Raw genomic sequence first — 12,631 nt, forward strand, 5'->3', positions numbered from 1 at the left:
CTGTTCATTTCAAATGTTTAACATCTTACAAGTAGTTCATAGATATAAATAAAGCATCGTAACTACGTAAGAACGTTTGATATAGGTAATTCTAGCCATATTATAAATGCCAAACTATTATAGATTTTTAGCTCTAAGAGTAATTTGTGCTGAGCTGAGTTACAGGTCTGGAGCCCTTGAATCAGAAAACTGTTACCTCACTGCTCATTTCAAATGTAGTAATACAATCTATAGTAATAAAATATAAAATACATAGTAATAAATGGCAGATAACTAGCAAAACTTTTATCAAGATAAGAATGTTCTTATCAGTCGATTAATCGAGAATTATCGTAATGAATGTCACATTAGTATTTATTTTTAATTTAAAGACTGATTTGAGCTCCTGAGAGAAGGTATGGTTTTTAAAGCCTAACCCATTTAACACCCCATCACTGCACTTATACAATACATATGCATTACATTTGTGTGTATATTGTAACTTTGTTAAATGATGAAAGTTATGTCAAGACCGTTATTGATTTTGTTTTATTGCCCAGCACTTATAACTACTTTGAATGAGTGCGATGACATTTGGAGTATGTGAATCATTATTCTATATTGCACAAAACCACCAACCAACCAATAATCACTGTACGTGATGCTGCAGCTGGAAAAGAAAAGTAACTAGAAACAGTTTTTCTTAAACACCAAGAAATGAGATAGAAACAAAAGCCATGCTGAGATTTTTATTCAAGTCTCAACTAAGTGATAGAAATGCTTAACCAATTTATATAGCACTAAAAACACCTGTTGTATGCATATGATGGGGAAATGTCAAAACAAACTGCAGCTACATGAGATCACGACTGCTTAAAAGGCAGTTTTTCGACCTGTACATTTATTCCGTTTATTATTATGCAAGTTACTGAACGCAGAAACTACAGGGAGATGAGAGTGCAAGGTGTGTAACTCCTCAGCAGTTATTGTTTTAGACAAAAGTGAAGATGTAAGTATTTGAGAACGAGGCATTTAAAAAAAGTAGGTGGACCTCAGTCGGAAAACAGATTTAAGAGACTCAGCTCATGGCTTCAGGTTCAGTTTCACTGTGACACAACTCGTCAAGACTGGATTAACTGGATCAAAACCAGATAATTTAAAAAATACTGAAAAAACATAATAAAAAGACTCACAATTAGTTTTTCACCACTCTCACAATGTCAGACACACGGACAGGAGGCGTTGATGATGTTTCGTAGGCTTTATAAAAAAAAAATGATGAAGCCAACAAATTTAAGGGCTGCACAAAATCCTCAAAGCATGGCTCCGTCTCCACCCAATGTCCCCGCAAAGAATCATTTAAAGTCTGATCTCACACTACCCCAGCCTAAATTCTGGTTACAAGTGCTAAAAATGTAATCATTCAATATACATACGGTATGAAAGACCAAAGTAAGAGTTCATGTGGTACAAAGAACAAAGTAGCCAGGAGAGCAGGGGTTCAGGTTGAGGATCCAGGACGGGCCAAGTGTCGTATAAAAAGAAACGTACATTTCAGAAACAAAAAGGGGTTTCACACCGCGCCACAAACTATCACACAAATAAGCTTTCCTGTTGTGCTGGGATAAATAATGGACCAAAGGGAGTGAGCAACAGGGCGATCTAGCTTGATTTCATTATAGTACAAAATATCCAACATATCAACTTTGATGTAACAGATGCTGTCGGAGATGCTGGGTGTGTGTTTTCGATGTTGTTGAGCTGGGAGCACTGTACGATGCCAAACAAAGGGACCACTGCCTTCTTTTAGTTGCTTGGTCCCCTGCAGTGGTGGTTCAGGGTCTTTCAGCTTTCGACAGCAGGTGGTTCTGCCTCTGCAGAGATGGAGTTGTCTGCTTCTTCATAGGTGTGTGTCTGGTGGTCAGCAGGGCTGCTTGGGCTCCGTCTACAGATGAAGCACAGTCAGTCACCACTGCAACTGTGCTTAGATCACATTAACCATCTATTTCATCTTAGAATTCTGTCTGACTATAGCTCGCATATCACGACAAGTGTCAAATTTTGGTGTGATATTGACGCTTCATCCATTCAATATTAATAAACTTTGATTAAAGAGGCGGACAGTACTGAGTCGAGCTTCACTGAACTTTATATAAACAGGTAAACAGCTCTTTGTGGGGCAGCGGGGGCTTCAGAGTTCTGCAGAGTCCAGCAGCACGTGTTAATTTGCCGCAGCTAAATTACTGCATGTCACTCTCACAGTTTCATAAAGAAAACAACAACCAGCATTACCACAGGCCAAGAAAACAACAGGCAGGTTTAGAGCAGCAACGGCACTAGTTCAATTAAAATATGGAAGCTGCACAGATTAATCGCATTAACAGGCTTAAACTCTGTTAGTCCAAGTGCGAAGTAAAGATGCGCAATGGCTCTGTTAATATCTAAATGTGGTATTTTTCAAAGTAGATTACCATCGTTTTATTGTCCAATGAAACCGTTTTTATTATCCTTTCAGCAGTATATGTCATAATGACTGAATGACTGAAAGTAGAGCAAAAATACGGTATATTACTTCAACTGTGACACTCACCTATTAGGACTTGAAGCGTCATTATCCTCCTCCTGGGCGGGTAATTTTGGTTTTCCCTCGTCCTCCATATTGTCCTTTTTTTGCTCAGAGTCCCCGTTCACTGGAATGGAGTCTAGAAAAATACAAAAATTGATACAGATTGGTATAAATATGCATAATAAACCAAAACAAGACTATTAAGGCTGATAGAAAAAAATCCACATAATGTAGAACCCAGTAGATCCAAAATGGGCTTGTACTGTTTTTTTACCTGCTTCTTCTGGGTCCTTTTCATCATCTTCTGCATCCTTGTCGGCTGTTTGAGGTTTACCTGGTACATCTGACTTGCCCATAAAGCGAAGTTTTAACTTATTGTACACGTCACTGGCTTTTTCCATGACTGCAGCGCTGGCTTTATACCGCCGGATCTGTTATTAATGAAAACCATAGGCATTAAAATGGGGAGGATAATTGAAATGAGAAACATACTTCACTGGCCTGAATAAAGGGTGGCCCTTATTATTACAACACCAATATTACAACATCTGTTTTTGAATAAACACAGACAAAGCAGAGAGAAGGTGCATTTAAGATGGATTCACATAAAAAAATCCATCTTTAATGCACCTTAAACCATTTTAAACCTGCTTTAATGCAACACATGACTTCAGCCAAAACAAGTAGACTGCACCTTCTTTAACGTGGCAATAACTTCAGCATTCTTGTGGAGGATCTGGCTGGTGACGGGCACAGCCTCAAGCTCATCCAGGGCTTGTAGACACCGATCTATGTCCTGGAAAACACACGGATAAACACGCATCAAAGTTAAATTCCAAACTGACATACCGCACAGAAAATAGAAAAACTTAAAACAAACCTATAGATGTCACTTACTGGGTTGTCAACTTTGAGTGCAAACTTGATGTCTGTGTGGAGTTTCTGTAGTTTTTCTTCTGGTGATGGCTCTGCATATGAACACAGAAAGGCAGTGAATAAGTACCTGGGCTTTTGGTGGTGTATTGCAGGGTACCCAGGTTTTCCAGGAAATACACGTGCTAGTCAACTGCACAAAACAACAGCACGGGTGAAACTGAGTGAGAATGTATGAGACACAGACCTTTTTTCTTTTCCACTTTTTTCTCCGGTGGCCTCTCTGGTTTGCGTCTGGGTTTTTCAGGCTTAGCTCTGATAGAAAGAGAAGAAACTCTGAGGTCTGTGTATGGGTTGCGTTTTAATGAAGTTCATCAAAAGTCAGACCACACACTCTTGCCTGTTTTTCATTGAACACTCACCTGGTTCTGGACTTTTCCTCTAACCGTCTCTCTTTCTTATCTTTCCTTTCTTTTCTCTCCTTCTCTTTCTTTATTCTTGCTTTCTTCTGGTTGTCTGGCTTTTTAGGTGCTCTCTTCGCCTTTTGATGAGAAAAGCACAAGAAGTTGCACACGTCAATAGCACCAAGACTCACCTCTAATTGTATTACTGCGTGTTTTCACTAAGCAACTGCACCTCAGCTGGTGCTGGAGAATCAGAGTCGGAAGGTGCAGGAATCGGAGCTGGAGGGGGTTTCTTGGACTTCTTCAACGGGTGCTCATCTACACCCTCATCTGAGCTACTGCTGCGGTCACTGTTGTCTCCCTTTTTACTCTTATCCCCCTTGTCTTTTTTCTTTTTATCATCCTCCTCTTTCTCCCTCTCACGTAGACGGCGGAGCTCCTCGGCCTCATCTTTTTTCCGGCGCTCCTCCAGCTCTCGCCTCCGTTCCTCATCTCTTTTCTTCCATTCACTGATGCGGTCGGGTTCACTGTCGCTGTGGCAAAAGAGGAAGTCATTTACACACGGTTAAAACACACTACAATTCATACATGTGAATGACTCTGTGGTGCGTGAGTGGGTAAAAGGAGGCTTCCTAACCTGTCACTGTCGGAGGACGATGCAGGTGCTCGTTTTGCCGGCGGGGGTTTTGGTTTCCGTGCACGAGGCTTTGGTGCAGGCTTCTCTGTGGAACCTTTCTTCCGTGCTTGTGGGCCTTTCCGAGGAGGTGGATCAGAGTCTGATTCAGACTTTGAGCCGGACCGGGATTCTGAGCCAGACAGGGCTGGTCGAGGTTTCTCGTCCTCCGAGTCACTCTCCACTACTTTTTTCTCTGAGGCAGAGCCTGATCCTGATCCTGATTCTGAGTCAGATGATCCCTTCTGCAACGTCACAAAAGAAAAGGTGGAATCAGAAGGAGAAAGGGCAAGAAATCGAGAACTTTCATCACAAAAGATGCCAGATGATTTTACTATATAAAAAAACGGTTCACCTTTTTCTTCACTCTCCCTCCTGCTTTTTTCCCGCCTCGTCCCCCTGCTTTCTTCTCTGGAGTAAAATCCTATCGGAAAAATAGGTGTTACATTCATGGGCTGTTTTCGAGAACACAAAAATGATCCTATATAGTGTGTGTACTGTGTAACTACCTACCTGGTCACTGTTCTTTCCAGATTCAGACTCTGAGGGCGTTGGTTCTGATTCGGAGGGGGATCCACTCGCTACATCTCGGTCACTGGACGAACCTCTAGCCTTCTTCTTCTGAGGAGGAGGCCGCTGAAACAGAAAACACAAGCAATAGAAAGATATAAATGAATTGAATCTTTTTTATTATGACAATTTTTTGGTCCTTGCAATAAATAATATAAGCCAAACCCACTTATATGTCAAAACGAGATCCATTACTTAAGTTATTGTTCTTTTTTCATTGTTATCACAACGCCTGATACAAAATACGATTGGTATCTCTCATTTAAATTTATATAAAATCAGCCTGATTCCCAGTCAGGTTTCTACATACTGACTGCATCTCTTTTGACCTGTGTTACTTGATAATGAAACCAAAATGTCTGAAGAACTACCTTTGGAGCCGGTGGCTTTCTCTTCACTCCTCCTCCTCCTCCTCCTCCTGCCCCTGCTCCTCCTGCTTCTGCTGCTCCCCCTCCTCCTGCTGCTGCTGCTGCTGCTGCTCCTCTTCCTCTTCCTCCGCCTCTTCCCTTTCCGCGGTCTTCACTTCCAGAGTCTGAGTCTACCTCACTTACTGACTCCGCTTTCTGAGGAACCGGGGTCTCTTCATCCTCCTCATCCTCATCACTTCCTCCACCGGCGTTGTTGCCCTCACTGTCGGATGAGCTGGCTTGCTGCACAACAACCACGATAAGAAGATTAATACAGATGCTTCACTGAAATGAAAAGCAGACGAGCCTGTCAAGATGACATCTCGCTTTTCCCAGATAATTTGCAGTGCAAATGTCAAGGAAAGGCAAACGTAAAACAAAGGATTGAGACAGGGAAAACGGAGGAGAGAAAGAATTCCATCCACTATCTATGCCAATTATCCCCTGAGGGTCGCGGATGAGCAGGGGCCAATCCCAGCTGACATTGAGCGAGAGGGATTTCACCCTGGACTGGTCGCCAGCATATCACAGTGCTAATATACAGAGACAAAAAACCATTCACAGCTATGGTCAATTTAGAGTTTCCAATTAATCTAAGCCCAATTTGCATGTATTTGGACCAGCACATGCAAACTCAGCCGGGCCCTAGAGTGTTACATCTGTCCAAACACGCCAAGACCTGTTAGGATCTGACGCAAAAACATTCTGACCCGAGCTGCACTCTATGGGGCAGCAGCATACACTGATGGACCGAACTTGAAATTGGAGGAAACTTGTAAGTTTCAGTGAAGAAAAAACATGCTAAACAAAACAAAAATTCTAAAGTAATAAGAAAAATTATTTCAAACAAAAACTAAAATAGATAAATGTATCTTTTTAAGCACAGGTTTCTGCCAAATCATTATGGAAGATGTTTGGTATTGAGGTGACTTACTACAGGCGGGGCACTGTAGGAGGCATGTGGATTGTTCTGGATCTCCCATAAACCTTCATTGAATCCCTTTCTTTTGTTGGGCTTTCCGTAGCGTTCTCTGTACTTTTCATATGAAAATAGGTCCTTCGCTGCAAGGAATGCTCTGTGAGAAAAAGAGACAAAGAAAGAGAAAAAGAATCATCAACTAAAACCAATGTGATCTTGAAATAAAAGAGGTTGTTGACATGGAGTTTGACTTTGAGTTGAGACTCTATAAAAGTGGACTGTGCCACCTAGTGAAGGATTAATATACTGCAGGTGCCATCTTGTGTCAAAGGGATGTTGTCTGATGGTGGATCAAACACGAGAAATCATCTCTCAGACACATACAGCACGCTGACTCACACCGACACAAGTCAACGGTAAACAGAGAAACCTTCAGAGAAGAGTAAAGCTAATGAGAGGTGAATAACAAGCAGCGATGCGAGACAAAAGTAGAGACTTGAGTTTTCATCTCAAAAAGACGATATCAGGATGAGTCAGTGCGTGAATTTAAAACTAGAACATACAGCTCAACCATGAATTATGAAATTAATGAACAAATCAAATGTACTATTCATAATGAATTTTCAAATGTCATTTATTTCCATTCAGACAACTGTAGTCATCTAACTTGTATTAGCTCCAAAAATCTAATTAACTTTTCCTTTTTTGATGATACTGTGTTCTGTTCTCGGCCTCGGCAATAAAACAATATCAGTAATCATCACAATATAATAGCCATTTGAGCAATATTACAAAATCCAAATACATATTATTGTAACACCCAATCTGACAGTGCTCCTATGTAATGATAACACAACGGCTCTGGGTCTCTCTCTTCTCTCCCCCTTTCCACCCACCTCTCCTCTCTCATATATTTTTCATCCTTTTCATGGCTACGTAAAATGCTTTGAGATAATGTACATTGTGGAAATGTAGAATTGAATTGAATATCAATATAATGCTTGTGCATGATTGAGTAAGGAGGAATTTGATCAACCTGAGATTAGTAACAATTTGAGCTGTTTATGAGAAGTTGATCAAGCTTTGATGACTTGTAGACAATTTAAAACCCATGAACTTCACTCAGGAGCAAAAATCTGTCTTTAAAACGAAGCTAAATAATAATAATGTGATATTTATCACGACAATTAACTACATCGCCAGATAGGAACATTTTTAGGTTTAGCCAAATCGTCCAGCCATAGTTGTGTTATTGTTGTTGTGTTGTACTCACGTCTCATGTGTCCCAAAGAAGAAAATAGGAATTTTATTCGGAGGAGGTTTCACTGCTCCATCAGCCACATCTTCAATCTGTAAACAATCAAGACCTTCAGGTAAACAACAACCGACAGAGAGGAAATGATGCACAACTCTCCTGAGGTGGTGTCGTGTACTGGCGACATGGAGTAAACAAAACACCACATACTCATAACAACTCATGGAAGAATAATATAGATGTATGGGGCACGATTAACAAGTGGGGACATGGAGACGATCACTCTTATCAGGGGGATGTGATCATTAGCGTCATTTCCAGAATATCCCAGTTGGCTTTGCTGCTGTACGTCTTTCATACTGAAGAGGCCGACAGCATCTGATGCAGGAGCCGCTGCTGGTGCTCTGGCTGCGGGCCTGCGTCGCAGCCTGTCAGCCCGCTGGGGTATGAACTTCAGATTGTTTTCTGATGGGTGTCCATATTGGACACACAGATACACAGAGAACCTTCTCCAGCAGCAGCAGCCCACCTCCCTCCGCCCCTCCGGCTGCTGCTGCTGCTGCTAACGCTACTTGCTCACCCTGGCTGGCCAGTGGGGGTATCCCTTCATTTTAGCGAAGACCAGGTCTCCGGGCTGGAAGTCGTGCGGCATCGTCCCGCTCCTCGGTGCAGCCTGCGGCTCTGGACAGTGTTCACCTGCGCGGGCCTGTCCGTGTCTCTCCGCCGTCTGCTATTCTCAGGTCGACACGGGACCTGGAGACGATGGGGTTAGCTCGCAGGCTAACAGTGCGCTAACGTTAGCGCGAGTAGAGGCGGCGACGTAAGCACGGCGGTAGGGTAACGCACAGGCTCAGCACGCGCTTCAAAATAAAGGTCTCTACTAGACACGAAAATATGGTGAAATTGTAATCTGTCTGGCAATTCAAAGTCAACAAAACTGCTGAAATTATTTAACATCTATTCAAATCATATATCAGAGGAAGCAGACCTTTGTTATCAGAGTGTAAAGTGATTTTAATTAGGGCCCGAGCACTGAGAGGCACTGACAGATAGTGAGGCCCTATTGAAATTGTAAGAATTATTATTATTATTCAAGCAAATTAATTGGCTTTATGAGGGCTTTAACATGCTCAAATGCTTACCAAAATTTGCAGAAATAAGAAAGTGGTGAAAATTTACGTATTCTGGAGGAATTTACAAAATGGCTCAACGGTTTATATTTACTTATACATTTTTTGTTTGTTTTTAATTTAATATAGTTTGTTTTTAATTTTATTTACCTCCTGCGCAGAAGTGGACTGCGCACCTCCTGCGCAGAAATGGACTGAGCAGGATTAATTTAATTTAATTTAATTTAATTTAATTTAACTTAACTTAACTTAATTTAATTTAATTTAATTTAATTTAATTTCTAGTGTTTTCTCAGTATTTTGCACATTTGTTTTGTAGCACCCTTGGCCTTAGTTTAAGGACTCTTTTGTTGTGCTACTGAACTTTGTTTTGCTTCCTTAACTTGTATTATCAATTGAATAACATATACTTTTACTAAATGAAGTTGTGGTGATGTTCTGTGCTCAGGTCTTGTTACTTTGAAGCTTTATATGATCATAAATGAATTTGGTTAGGTGGTGACCTGATAGCTGAATGGTTAGGATGCACATACTACTTTTGTATCCCTCTTCGACCACTTTCACCTACTCCTCCTCCAGCTTTTTAATAAGTATTTCTTTATTTTATCATCTCCTTCGGTTCTGTATTAATTTATTTAAATTTTTTCGTCATCTATTTTTATTTAAATATATATTTTAATTCCATCTCTTTAAATATCTTTATGATCGTATCTTGTTATAATATATAATATTTTTCTTCGTTTACTTAATTTATGACATGTACGATATTGTTTCCTCATTTCCTGTCTTTGCTCTGTGTATTGACGGATATTGTTTTAATGCTTTTATTATGTAAAGTTCTTTGTGTATGTTTGAAAAGTGCCACACAAATTAAGTCTGATTTAATGATCTGTTGGATAGTATTATACTGCCGCATTCAGTCAGAAGTGTATTAGGTAAACCAAACTAATAGCAAATATAGACTATTACATCGTCTCTGTATTAAAGCTTTTTGTTTATGGGAGATGTTGATAGAACTCAAAGGTCATCATGAAGGTAGTGTTTATTATACAGATGGTTGTTTATTATTCAGTCCACCGTCATTGTAGGTGCCCTCGTTGATGCTTTCTGATTTTGAGGGCCCTTGTTAGGCTTGAAGTGAAGTTAACTTTTACATTCATAATCATTTAATTCAAAGTTTATGAATGTAAAACTTGGCTTTAAAAATGAAAACATGACAGGTCTTTTCTGTAAATTAGTAAATCCCCCATGTGTTAAACATCGATCGAAGTCCCATACACATTCACACATTGATAATTACACACATCAGCGATATTATCAGGTTTCTGAGTAAATATCAGAAAATCAGTATGTCAGAAATGTCACATCTGTATTTTTTGTAACGTTTATTTGTAGGGTAAATCACAAGTTAGGTAAGGTAATCGACTTTTACTTCAGTAAGACGATTGAACCCTGTTTTCATTGCGGATATGAAGTCATGCCATATTATGTGAAGCTTCACGGATCCGGATGAAGCAGCTGGGTCTTCTCCACGCGATACGCCAACCGAGCGGAAGTCCCGCCTTTGCAACTCCCCAATTGGCTGATGCACGATCAGTTTCCTCCTCGTCCAATGACAGGGGACAATGTGTTCGGCTGCGTTGACCTCCCCCTGCATTCACCTCTAATGAGAAGCCATGTTTCGGTCTTTGAGAAGCGTCCAGCAGTTTAACTGCAAGCTCCAGGCTTTACAAAGACTCAACGTCCACTCCAGACGGTTCCTCTGCACCTCCAGGATGAGCTGCACACAGTTCAGGGTGGAGCAGGACACGTTCGGTGAGCTGAAGGTCCCAGCTGACAAGTACTACGGAGCCCAGACTGTCAGATCCACCATGAACTTTAAGATCGGGGGGCCGAGTGAGAGAATGCCCCTCCAAGTGATCAAGGCCTTTGGGGTCCTGAAGAAAGCTGCTGCTGAGGTGAACAAGGACTACGGCCTCAACCCACAGGTGGCAGATGCGATCTGCCAGGCTGCAGACGAGGTGGCAGCGGGTAAGCTGGATGATCATTTCCCTCTGGTGGTGTGGCAGACTGGATCTGGAACCCAGACCAACATGAACGTCAACGAGGTGATCAGCAACAGGGCCATTGAGATCATGGGAGGCAAGCTGGGCTCCAAGGATCCCGTCCACCCCAACGACCACGTCAACAAGAGCCAGAGCTCCAACGACACCTTCCCCACCGCCATGCACATCGCTGCGGCCACAGAGGTCCACCATGTCCTGCTGCCCGGCCTTCAGGCTCTCCATGATGCTCTGGCTGCCAAATCGGAAGAGTTCAAAGATATCATCAAGATAGGGCGCACACACACTCAGGATGCTGTGCCACTCTCACTGGGACAAGAGTTCAGTGGTTATGTCCAACAGGTCAAATACAGCATAGCGAGAGTGAAGTCCGCCATGCCCCGGGTGTATGAGCTGGCAGCAGGTGGCACAGCAGTAGGAACAGGACTCAACACCCGAATTGGCTTTGCTGAGAAAGTGGCCTCCACCGTTGCTTCTCTCACAGGCCTGCCTTTTGTGACGGCTCCCAACAAGTTCGAAGCCCTGGCGGCCCACGATGCCCTGGTGGAGCTGAGCGGAGCCCTGAACACTGTGGCTGTCAGCATGATGAAGATTGCCAACGACATCCGCTTCTTGGGGTCAGGGCCCCGCTCCGGCCTCGGGGAGCTCATCTTACCAGAGAACGAGCCGGGAAGCAGCATCATGCCAGGCAAGGTGAACCCCACCCAGTGCGAGGCCATGACCATGGTCGCGGCCCAGATTATGGGGAACCACGTGGCGGTCACCATTGGAGGCAGCAATGGACACTTTGAGCTCAATGTCTTCAAACCCATGATCATCAAGAACGTGCTGAACTCTGCACAGCTACTGGGCGACGCGTCTGTCTCCTTCACAAACAACTGCGTGGTGGGGATCCAGGCCAACACCGAGAGGATCAACAAGCTCATGAATGAGTCCCTCATGTTGGTCACAGCACTCAACCCACACATCGGCTACGACAAAGCGGCCGCCATCGCCAAGACGGCTCACAAGAAGGGCACCACGCTTAAGGCTATGGCCGTTGAGCTGGGATACCTGACCGAGGAGCAGTTTGACCAGTGGGTGAAGCCAAGTGACATGCTGGGGCCAAAGTAAACTTTAGAGAAACTCACAGGACACTACTCGACACACTAAATACCCTATCAACTGGGAGAAGTGTTTCTGTCCAATCAAAAGAGCTGTCTGCACAAACCTGAACATCTCGTACTTAATATAAACTGAGAATCCTCTGCTGTTGTGTGATGCAGCTTCTTACTGCTGTTAATTCAGCTCACTGTCATTGAATGTGGTTGAACTCAAACATTTTCTTACATCCTTAATAGATCTGAGCCACTGAGTTTTATTCAATTGGCCAAAAATTTGCAACATATGATGCATAGACAGACAAAATGTTCATCAATTAGTACTGTAGTTATTTATGATCGATTTGTCACACATTAAGCTGCATGTCTTAAATTGAATTGTCAGTCAGCAATGCATAACTTTTCTATACACCCGTCTCGTCACATAGATACAACTGTTTCTGTAGTAAAATGCAAATATACTATTTGGTTCTGGTATTCAAAGTCTCACTCTGTGCCTCTCGTTTTAGTTTGTACACGCACTTCAGTTCCCATATTGACTCTGTGCCATCCCAAATAATTAAACATGGACTTGTGTACCTCGTGTGTTCTGGTTTACAGTTCCTGTATCGATTGTGCAATGTGTCAGTTCAAATGAAAATCTATATAAAAAAAATATTTTCTGACTTTGAGATTTTTCTTGCATTGCCCAC

General features: G+C 42.3%; 2 protein-coding genes across 2 annotated transcripts; one reads left to right on the forward strand and one right to left on the reverse strand.

Annotated features, from left to right (window-relative positions):
* Positions 1-714: 714 nt before the first annotated feature.
* hdgfl2 (HDGF like 2) lies at positions 715-8,434 on the reverse strand. Its single transcript, XM_053430258.1, has 15 exons — positions 8,227-8,434; positions 7,665-7,741; positions 6,407-6,548; positions 5,437-5,715; positions 5,009-5,131; positions 4,851-4,919; positions 4,460-4,740; positions 4,055-4,355; positions 3,841-3,959; positions 3,666-3,733; positions 3,443-3,513; positions 3,240-3,341; positions 2,820-2,976; positions 2,570-2,681; positions 715-1,924 (listed from the first exon to the last, which is right to left on the reverse strand). The coding sequence occupies exons 1-15, from the start codon at positions 8,296-8,298 to the stop codon at positions 1,825-1,827; spliced, it is 2,073 nt and encodes a 690-aa protein (XP_053286233.1). The 5' UTR covers positions 8,299-8,434; the 3' UTR covers positions 715-1,824.
* Positions 8,435-10,398: 1,964 nt separating this feature from the next.
* On the forward strand, positions 10,399-12,604 carry fh (fumarate hydratase). The gene has a single exon (XM_053430260.1). It carries the CDS (start codon positions 10,453-10,455, stop codon positions 11,950-11,952), a length of 1,500 nt encoding a protein of 499 aa, XP_053286235.1. The 5' UTR covers positions 10,399-10,452; the 3' UTR covers positions 11,953-12,604.
* Positions 12,605-12,631: the final 27 nt, after the last annotated feature.

The sequence above is a fragment of the Pleuronectes platessa genome, chromosome 9 (genome assembly GCF_947347685.1).
Source record: "Pleuronectes platessa chromosome 9, fPlePla1.1, whole genome shotgun sequence".
NCBI classification, from domain to species: domain Eukaryota; kingdom Metazoa; phylum Chordata; class Actinopteri; order Pleuronectiformes; family Pleuronectidae; genus Pleuronectes; species Pleuronectes platessa.